Source organism: Mastomys coucha, unplaced genomic scaffold (assembly GCF_008632895.1).
Source record: "Mastomys coucha isolate ucsf_1 unplaced genomic scaffold, UCSF_Mcou_1 pScaffold20, whole genome shotgun sequence".
Classification (NCBI taxonomy): domain Eukaryota; kingdom Metazoa; phylum Chordata; class Mammalia; order Rodentia; family Muridae; genus Mastomys; species Mastomys coucha.
In genome coordinates this window covers 51,060,948-51,072,004 of record NW_022196903.1, presented here as the reverse complement: position 1 = coordinate 51,072,004, position 11,057 = coordinate 51,060,948, and the positions used below count along the sequence as shown (strand labels likewise).

At 43.5% G+C, this 11,057-nt stretch overlaps 1 protein-coding gene across 1 annotated transcript in view; it reads right to left on the bottom strand.

Moving 5' to 3' along the window:
* Positions 1-10,288, bottom strand: part of Ppp1r17 (protein phosphatase 1 regulatory subunit 17) — a 15,190-nt gene extending 4,902 nt beyond the window's left edge. The window contains exons 1-4 of the mRNA XM_031382000.1: positions 10,196-10,288; positions 5,281-5,469; positions 1,592-1,744; positions 1,158-1,310 (exon numbers count right to left, since the gene is read on the bottom strand). Coding sequence (XP_031237860.1) covers positions 1,158-1,310; positions 1,592-1,744; positions 5,281-5,374 — 400 coding nt within the window. The 5' untranslated portion in view covers positions 5,375-5,469; positions 10,196-10,288. The remainder of the gene's footprint in view (positions 1-1,157; positions 1,311-1,591; positions 1,745-5,280; positions 5,470-10,195) is intronic.
* Positions 10,289-11,057: the final 769 nt, after the last annotated feature.

The window sequence follows — 11,057 nt, the reverse complement described above, 5'->3', positions numbered from 1 at the left end:
TGTAGACTAAGTATTTCTTTTCTCTTAAACAGTTCTTGGTACTTGTTTCTGACCAATCACAACCAACACTCCCTGCCATGCAGTTTTCAACTGTGGGCCAAGTTCAAATAAAGCCTGGGCCTGGCAGGGAAGCCTTAGAGGACTCCCCACAGAGGCTCCATTCAGGCTGTTGGACTTGTCAAATGAGCTCATTAACTTAAGGGAGTGGGATGGTTAGCATGAGATTTAGAAGGGATAGTGAATCCTTGTCCAGTTTCCACTTGCCAAGGGTTAATGAGATATGTCTCTATGGTGTGTTTGCCTGTGAGTTTCTCTCAACAACCTTATTAGAACCAGCGTGAGTCTTTCTGAACACCCGCCAAAAGGCTCAGTCCTTCTCAGCTTAACTAGCATTGTGGTTACTGCCAATTCTTTACATACTAAAGGATTCCAGAAATAAAGCACCTCAGCTTTATTCTCAGTAAGAGAAGCTGGGGCCATGCAGTGAAGTTTGCCATTTAAGATACTTGCAGCAGAGCTTCTCTGACTTGAGGAACTTCCCTAAGTCTGCCGAGTCATAGTCTGACCGGGATTCCACTTGCCTCTTCCCATTCACTTCTCTACTTCCCAAAGATAAGGACAACACCTCATTTCATTTTGTGTGTGTGTGTGTGTGTGTGTGTGTGTGTGTGTGTGTGTGTGTGTGGAAGAGAGAGAGAGAGAGACAGAGACAGAGACAGAGACAGAGACAAAGAGAGATCTGGTGTATATTAAGATACCTATTGATGTATATCTTCTCTATCTTCCTCCATCTCTGTCTCACGTCTTGTAAATTGCTCCATACAATTTGGGAAATTATCCATGAGCTCTAGCATGTACAATCCATGTAAGATGAAGAAGCAGAAATTTCACCTCTTCTCAAGATCCCACTGACATGTTTCACTGGCTGAGTGAATTTGACCAGGTTTGCTGAAGCAGGAGTTATTCCTCAGCCTCTCCCTCCCCCAAGTCAGTCCCTTGGGAGCTACCAATGAAGAAAAACCCAGAAGGCAGCAATACATGGACTCTTCCCCTGGGCACGTGAGTGCAACACAACTTGCTGGGCCAGGACACAGGGTAAGGCTCCAACCTGCTCCCATCCCTCCTATGAATGTTCTATACCAGCATTTTTTTTTTACCTGCAACAAAGGGAGGCATGTGCAGTGCAGGTGTGTCTTTTCTCCTTGGCCTTTTCTGTTCCATGTCAGTATTATGAAGAGCTGGGCCTGTTTTGCCCTTTGGAACTCTCTCTTGAACATCATATCTTTTAATTAAGTGTTCTGAAATCACACCTGCATGGTTAGAGGAGCAGAAAGAAAGGAAGAGGGTCAAGTAGTCAAATTTTCAGGTCCTAATGCTGAAAGTGTTGTGCATAGGTACATTGTGGGCTGATACCTGGGGAAGGCAAGCCATGTAGCTTTCAAACTTCCTGATGCCACCCCATGCCTGTTGGATGTAGATGCTCATGGTAACTTTGGAAGCTTGTGGGGACTTTATAACCTGTGTGTTGATGATGTTAGGTCTTACGAGCCTGACACTGCAGCCACGCAGAGCAGCGTGTTTCGCCCCTTACCTGGTATGAATGGTGGGATGTGCAGTGCTGGTGTATCTTTCCTTCTGGGTTTCTTTTGATCTGACTCAACATTCAGAGTGTCCTGTACATTCTTCCCCTTCCTTGGCTTCTTTTTGAGGTCACAGTCCTTAATGAACTGGTCGGAAAGATCATCTGGTTCCAAAGAGGAAAAGGAATAACACAATCGAGTCTTGTGTTTGTAACCACATTTGATGTTAGGAATAAAGGCCATTTAGCCAGAGAAGTGCTTATTTTTATCACACCAATGAAAGACTCAAATACACTTGCATATGTTTGTATGTAAAATAGAAAATTAGAACTCAGTAAAGCCTAAAAAGTGTTTAACATTTTTTTGTTGTTGTTGTTTTATATGTGTGGGTGTTTTATCTGCATGTATACCTGTACATGCAGTTCCAAGAGAGGCCAGAAGAGGGCACTGGTATCCCCCACTGGGACTGGAGTTCTAGATGGTCTTAACTGTTCCCTGTTGGCTGACCAGAGATCTTAACCACTGAGCCATCTCTCTAGACCCCTGGTAAAACTTTAACTTTAGAGAAATCAGGAAATTTATTAAGGCAAAGACAAGCAGAAAAATGTGACCAGTCTTGAGCTGAATTTCTACAGGAACGGTAGGTTCACTGTTCACTGTTCAGCTTCTTTTGCTCAAGAATCATTTTCCTTAAATGCCCACAAGGTCAGGGTGATACATGCTCCTAGATCCTGGTTCATTTCACTAGGGTATAGTTTTACCTCTGTGGGTTGCTGACTACTCTGGAAAAGGCCCACTCAGACTTCAGCATCTATCTTTCTCTCTGCCCCTTTTATTTTGCAAGTCTCCTCTGATCATTCTGTCTGATGATCTCTTTATATTTCACAGACACATTTAACTAGATCCTGTACAGCCCAGCTTCTACCGTATCATCATCAGAGGTGATCACAGGTGATGACTCCAGACCAATCACTTGGCTCCTGAAAGCCTTGCCTAGTTGCATCTTAAACCCAGGCATCTCTGCTCTGCTCTGCCTTGCATTTCTCTGCCATTGCTCGAGCCTTGATGCATTGTTCTGAAATGATTAATCCCTGTAGTCTCCTGCTCCAGGCAGAGTCTTCAAGGAGACAAAGATCACACACTTTGGGGAATTTTGTTCTTAATTGGATCTCTCTCCAACAAATGTGCTCTAAATTCAAGTTGAACTAACTCTACTCTGAGATCACATCCTTAGTCTCTCATTTGCTGATTCTGAAAACTTGGGACTTAATTTCTAGACTCATTGATATCATCTCCATTGTTTGAGTGGCAGTGACATTTAATCAGAGTGCATGTGTTTTAGAGCTCTGATACATGTCACCTGTGCAGTATCCCACCCATACCATTGCTGAGCCTGACCTGTCAGCAGATCTGTAGGAAGCCCTGATGTTGTCAGTCTGTCAGTCTTTGTTAACCCCAGCCCTGACTATTCTTTATAATTTCTTGAATATGAACAGCATTTTTGCTCGGATATTATTTTAAAGGGTGATGTTAGTATTATTTCTGATATTACTTCGTTTTCAAAACCATTTTAGCAGCCACAAGTACATGTTTGCTTAATATGTCTTTAAATGAATGGACTCAAATAGACTTATTGTAAAGAGCAATTCTATTATGAATCTACAAAAAAATTGCCTGTTTTCTCTAAAAGCTCATAACTGTGGCCTGGATACAATCTGGGTATTTCTAGAAATATGAAAAAGAATATGGGGAATTTAAAAGTTGATTTAACATTTCAGTACTTCCTCGCCCCCTCCCCCTCTTGTTTTTTCCTTGTTTGCCCTCTTTCCTTCTCCCTCTCCATCCCACCCCAAGAACTCTCTGTATAGCCCAGGCTGGTCTTGAACTGGTGAAATTTCTGCCTCACTCTAAGCACTGGAATTTTACATGTGTATGGTTATACTTGGCTCCCACTTTTCTTTCTTTATATATTTCTTTGAGGAAATGTTCAGATAAATTACTTTAAAACACTGAAGACTAAATAGGTAAACCTTTCCATTCAATTTTGTGGGTCCAGACATACCCAACAGCATTCATGATTCTATCCAGACAACATTTTTAACCACTTATTATCTGTCAAATCATTTATTAGATCCTAGAAATAAAATGGTAAGAAATTATTTTTGCCTCTAAGTCTCTTGTAATCTCTTAGAGATTGCCTTCATAGTCCACATGTTTTGAAAAGTTACAATAGAAACAGTTAATAACCACACACAATATGTATGTATCATCAGGCCTCCCCATATAAAAACATAAAAAACAAAAAAACAACAACAAAAAAAAAACCACATGTCATGGTTCTCTTTGGTGACACGGAAAAGTCAGCTTTTCCTTTAAATGGAAGACATTGATAATGTTACTAACAGCCTCAATCTAATCAGTACTTACTGAGTTTATACTCTCGGACAGCCCTGGGCTGTGTGAAATTCACCTATATATGAAAAGGAGGCATGGGGAAATCGTCCTGATTTCACTACACATACGAGCTCTTCCAGCTTCTCAGTGCCTATGTTTTGACAGTTGTTCAAAACATTCATCCCATGCCTGGGCAAATGGCCTCATTTAATCCCCACACTAAGCCTCTGGTTGTTCTACTTTCATCTCCTGTTTGCAGATGTGACCAGGTTATTGATAAGGATCAAGCTAAGTCTTGGAGCTACTCCGTTCCATTGTCAACCTGTCAGACACTGCAATTCTTCAAAGTTGTTACCACACAGTGGCTTATTACCCTTCCCCATTTTAGATGTTCTATAGGTATTGATTGACTGATGGCGCTTAGGATGGGTGCTGCCCAGCTGTGGGGTCCCTGAAGGCATAGCTTGTATATGAATCTGTTAGGGTGGGCTACCATCCAAACCCTAGGTGCTACTCGGCACCTAGTGCAGAGAGTGAGACATTTGTTTCAATTTTGACTTTCATTTCAATTGTAATTTTCCCTATTTTTTGGAGGAATCCTGAACATAAAATATCTTGAAGGCAATCGAGGAGAGGGGAGATGAGAGGAGTCATAGCCCGATGAGGCATTAACAAAGACTATGAATATGCAAGAGGCCCATCCATCAAAAGTCTGAGTGTCTCATTTATAGAAATGGGTAGAGGCAGAAATGTTTTTGGTGTTTTCATTACAAAGGTTATGCAAAAAGTCAGTTCTGGAAAGGAAACAGATTGACAATAAAGCAGAAAGGGGCTATTTAAAATTCTGTCTTGATAGGCAAAGAGAGATATTTGAAATATTTTATTGGCACTGCACATGGGGTTTAAGTGTGCTGGAAAATACTGGAACCAAGCTATATTGCCACATTCCATTTATTGCCTCAAAAATGCTCTGCCTGGGACTCTGTCAAATCCAAAACACAGGACAATGCCTCTCTCTCTCTCTCTCTCTCTCTCTCTCTCTCTCTCTCTCTCTCTCTCTCTCTTTCTCTTTCTCTCTCTCTCTAATTTGAATGAAATTCTCTCCAGTACTTCAGCACTTCAGCTGATATTTACGTGGCGGACCCCACAGACCCATGGCTATTTGCCTGTCCATCTGGTGTAGACTGTCACCAGAAGGCACCAGCTATCAAATTTCAGGGGCCCTTCTCTCAGACTTGCCTGAAAGCAGTATGGCTGAGAACCCTCCTGTGGCTTACAAGACAGATGTTCCAGATGGGGCATTTACCTGAGGGGCTGCAGTGAGGGTCGAGCTTGTCTAGTATGTCTTCTGAAAGCTCCAGAGGCTGCACTGGCTCAGTGGTCATCATCTCAGTGGACATCCTCAGTTGAGAGAGAGAGAGAAAGAGAGAGAGAGAGAGAGAGAGAGAGAGAGAGAGAGAGAGAGAGAGAGAGAAGGAGAGAGACCTTTCTGGCACTGGAGAAGTTAAAAACAGTATCTAAGTATGTAAGTTTACCTTCTGTTCATTCATTCATTCACTTATTTATTTAATACATTAAATATCAAGTGATTACTATTACAGATCCACTCTCAATCCTATTTTTCATGTATTCTTCTTATAGTTTATTGTTAAATTTGAAATGTAAGACAAAATAAAGCAATACACACAAAGACACACACACAAAGACACACACACACACACACACACATGCACATGCATATGCACATGCACACACAGCACGCACAGTCAGCTCTCTCCCTGCTAGAAAGTGCTATATGTCAAATCTCTATTATTTGCCTATTTAAGGGTTCATGAAGCTAATCAAGTTTGAACTAGAAATGAGTTGGTGAAGAGTTAAAAAAAACACCAGTCATCCATCATGTCCTTTTTCTGTGTTGAGTTCTATAGTACATGATTATATCTACATAACAAATGAGGAACAGGAGTGCACAAGTTCACTTCATTTATTTAATTGTCACACATCGTCTTAGTTAAGTTTAGATTAAAATCTATTCCTAGTGAATTCTTGGCACTTTAAAAATCAAGAAAATTCTCTGAACTGAAAGTTAACTAAGGCTCTTGGGTCATCATAAGTGAAACTTATAATGTAACTCAGCTGCCTCCTCATGTACCTGTGAGGACAGCGGGTACCTAGTGAGGAAGAACTTGATCTTTGTGAATATTTCTGTTACTTTCCTAGGGATCCCTGACCCTAAAAGCAAGTCCCTTCCTGTCCCTGGATACCGGTCTTCCCTGGAACACAAATGCATGATCTTTCCCTTTGATTAGTTAGAGCCTTGCCCAGGAGAAGTGAAATTCTGCGTGGACACAAGTCAAGTCTGGATGAGAAATGTTTTAGCTGAGGTTCTGAAAAAAATCTTCATTAGAGTCTGTTTCTTGGGATCCCTTCTGAGAGTTTATGGCTGGTGTCCACAAGAGCAAGGGTAGGGGCAAGGAGAGATGGACAAGGTTAAAACAACCAGGCTGAGGCTCTACTCCTGTGAGCCTTGTTCCTACAACAGGCAGAGGAACCACAAACCATCCACAACAGCAGTCTGGGAGCTCAGACTGAACTAACTCCTTCCCTTTGAAGATTAAGTCGCTGCTCCCTGGGAAGGCTGAGGGCTTCTCCCCCATGAGCTGAGATCATTGCAGAGCAGATGGGCCATTAGCTGATCACTTGAGCCTTGCTTTTAGTGTCACTCTTAGCAAGCTGACTGTATGAGTGACTTCGGCAGACATCAATTTAGACCATTGTTCGTAGTGGCTGCCAACTCCCTGAAACCATGAGGAAGGGTGTTGTGACCGTCCATAGACAATCCCCTTGTCCCAGGAGTTTTGAAAAGGAGAATGTCACCCAGGAAGAATGAGCTCTATGCTAAGGGCTGCAGGAAGACTCATCTTGGCCCTATTTGATGAAACTTCCTCCTCTCTGCAATGTCACAGGTGTGTTTAAAATCACCCACAGTGATCTGCTATAACCATCCATCCTCAAAACAAACTGAAGTTTAGGGAGTTTAGATTGACCTACCAGTAGTCATGTATTCACAACCAGAATCAGTGCAGAGATCCGGGCCTTAGTGTCCACTTGCCAGAGTGTTCTGAGAGGCTACCCTTCTCCCTGCGACTTAAAGCACATTACTCCTTGTACTGGGATCACATCTCCTGTGAGCCCCGTAGTTGGTACTTTTTACTTTGAACCTATGTCTTTAAGCCAAACATACTTGAAGATAGAGCACTTTCCCCACAGAGTTCCTGTGAAGATGAAGTTGGATCACCCCATGTTTAACACATTGAAGGTGCTTTCTATTGGATAGCTATTGTTCTGTACCATTGCTTATGACAGTTGATGAGGAGCAGATGAATAACTGAAAAATCCCAAGAAACAGTAGAGACTTCTCTTTCATGCTGATGTTGAGCTGGGGAGAACCTGCCCTCATCTGAGACAAGCAGTGTTATCAGCCATAGACCACAACTGGAAGGACCTGCCCACTGCTGGTGAAGCATCAGCTGGAGATGTCAGGATCCCCTGGACAGGCTGGGGCAGCCAATGCCTCATGACGGATCTGATGAGGGCTCCTCTCAAAGATCAGTCATATAGTTTTGTCATAGAGGAAAAAATTCTATTTTAAGTCAGTGTGATTAAAATCCAGCTGTGGTGGAGTAGAATACTGTTTGATAGGAGGGGCTAGGAGACTTTTCTGATCTGGGATTTTATATTACAACACTATCAAAGGCATGTTTTAACCAGGGGATTTACAAGACACTTTAATCTTGAGTGATGTCATTTTGACAGTCCTGTCATGAAATCTTCAAAGAAAACAAAGAACAGTGATGATAACAGTGTGTCTGCATTCAGAGCTGTCTCCTTGATGGAGGTCACTTATCTCTGCCTGTTGAGTGTTAGTGTGAGAGAACCACACAGTCCTGCCTGGCTCTCCACTGCCATCCTCAGAGGACAGGGAGCTCCCTACCATGGTAAGGTCTGTCTCATTTCTGCTTCCAACTCTACCCATGCATTGTCCCTTTAACTCCATCCATGTCCCAGTTTTCATCCAGAACCCTACACTTGTCATGATGGCCAGAGAAAGTTTCTATTGCTCCCTTGGCTGCTTTCTGTAAGTTGGTGGAATTTCTGGGAAAACAGGTATTTTTTTTTCTGAACTAAATAAACATTTGGTTCCCCTGGGTCCTCAGACTCAAACCCCAATGTTAAGACCTTCAGAGATGCTTGTTCATGGAGACTTTACACTTGGGGCATTTAGCCTTTAGTTAAGGGGTTTGTGCCTTCTTTGTCATTTTCTTGCTCCATCCTGCTTTAGCTGGGTTCTGAAGTTTTTACTTTCACCCACTGATGAGTATCAGCATTGGTCCACCCATCGTCAGCTGAGGCTAAATTTGCTGTGGAAAGCAGGACATTTTCTTTATGTAAGGTGCCTAGAAGAGCCCTGGGGAGCCCTGGCAATCTCATGCATTTTTTTCTACAGACAAATTCAGTCATTCACCATGAAGTGGACACCATGAAGATTCATATCCTCTCAGGTCAGGCTCTGCTACTAAATGAGTTTATGGCAAACCATATAACAGCCGCACTGTCTTTCATCCTTTCTGCTTTTCAGATGTCTCAGAGAATAAAGGCTGAGTAGCTGAAGTCTTTTCTTGGTGGTTTCTTGAGAGAGTGTGGGTGGCCCATGGGAAGTGTGTATTAGACCAACCGTCTTAACTTTAGGATCTTGGGGAGATTTCCAGGACTCCATTTGTTACAATCTTGCAACTTCCTTACTACCTCTTTTCATAATAAGGGACCCAGCCTTTCTCTCTGCAGGAATTCTTACTAATGCAAATACCACTGGGAGTGGCGATCCATGAACTGTTACCATACTATGAAGCCAATGCTGGTGGTAGCTGTCACCTAACTGGGCACCAGGGAAGATATCTCTTTAAGTTGCAAAAGAGCCAGAGGGCCATCGCGTGCCAGCACAGCTGTGAAAACCCAGATGCATACATTGCCGAGGAGGCCAGTCTCCACTCAACCAGGCTACTTGCAAGGGGACAGCTGTGCTGCTTCTGCAGCCCAGTTTGAGGTCACAAGCTGGCCCAGGCACTGTGTTCTCTTAAGAGGGTAAGGATATACATCTTAACGAACGGGCAGGAAATTGCCCCAAAGGTGACACACTGTGAGTCGGCCTTGGCCTAGGCAGAAGCAGTCTGAGACTCTCCTCACTCTTGCTGGGAAGTAAGGCGTTACCTTGCAATGTTAGCTTTCATGTCTGCACACTTGATCCCCAGTCACAAAGCCAAGAAAGTGAGAGCTTTCACATCTATAACTGGGTGTACCAGGGTCTCTTCCCTAGGGCTCATAAGAGGGAAGAGCCCGGCCAGAAGTCAGGCACACACGGACCCTTCTGTGGGTGGATGCCTTCTTTGCTCACTTAGCTGCTGTAATTAGGATACTTATATTTAAATCAATCTAAATTGTCATAGCAATCTCATCCTAGTGACAGCCTTTTCCATAGCTGCTAATGAAATTAAAGGCACAAACCAAAGGGGGAGAACACCTAGTTCCAGGCCTCAGGATCAAGAGAAGCAAGTCTCACGACACTCTGTTAGCCATATAACATTCTAAGGATCATCTCCCACACAACCCAGTCCAGCTTTGCACGATGCAATAAAAGTTTTGGAAAAATTACATCCGCAGCCCGGTGTAAGCCTGGTTAGCCTTCCCTCTGGCTCTGCACACTTCGTCAACCTCTTTTTGAACTGGGGATTGAACTCAAGCCCCAGAGTACCACACGGGCTGACAGAATCCCTTCGTCTGGAGACCTAACCATGCATACAGTCCTCTTTCATGGTCTGAGTGTGCTATGAAGTAAGATGTGAGGATGCACTGAGACAAGCGCCCTTTGCTCAGACCCCCAGGGCCTCAAGTGAATATGAAGACCCACCACATTCAGCTCCAAGCTTCAGGGTTTTGTTTGGGAGGACACAAACGATCACGGAGCTCAAGACCCCCATACTCCCAGCAAACTGATGTAACAATTGTGACTTCATCTGCCCCAGGGAGCCTCAGCTCAGTCTTGCTCCATAAAGAGCATTCAATTCCACCAAAAAGGAAGCAGTAAGTTACCGGAAGCTGGCTTTCCTTTCTTTCTTTTTTTTTAATCACCAAAGTTCCTGGGATAAAAAATCCAAAGCACTTACCAATCAGTGCAGATGCTGAGCAGAGAAGGTAAAGGCTAGAGGCAGTTCAGTTCTTCTCACCCTTCTGGGGCTCCACTCCTCCGCTGTACTGGCTGCCTCTGCCGCTGCCCTACTCCAGCTCCTCTTATCTAGGGACCAGCTGCTGTGGTTGCCATGGGGATGCTCTGTTTCTCAGGCACCAGGGCAAGGGGGATGGAGAGAGAACAATAACTAACTTGGTCATCCCTGCTCTCTGCAGCAGTAATTGTATATTACAAACAACAGCAGCACACGGAGTCTACATTGAGCTCTTAGTGTAGGTATCAGGGAAATCAACACAAACCAACTCCACTTTGGAATCCTACTGAAAATTCAGATGTGGGTTTAAAAAAAACATTTTTTTTCCAGGGGTTGGGTTGCCTGGAATTACAAATATGGAAATTGAGGCACGAAGGGTTAGGAGCTAGTCATCAAGGGGCCACACAAAATTTTGACACTTAAGCTGGTGTCAGTTGAGTCCAGAGCTTGATGTCATGATGAGAAAAGGAATAATGATGGCATCTATTACTAACTTTTACAGACTGTTAGTACTCTCCAGCGCCAGGAGTTCTTCCAATCCCATTAGCCCTAACAACCTTACAAGAAACAGCATTGGCAATCTCTGTCTGAACAGGAGAGTGAAACTGAGAGGCCAGTCTATCACTGCAGTTGTCTCAAAGATCACAGATTTGTTTCAGGAGGACATGAAGACTCGTGGAACTCAGGACCCCATGATTCTTGCAAGACTGACAAGAAAGTGCTCTTACCATCAGCAAACAACAAAGGGAGGGTTCAGATCCAACAACTGACACCAGTTCCCTGTTCCTAGCCACTCCTACTACTT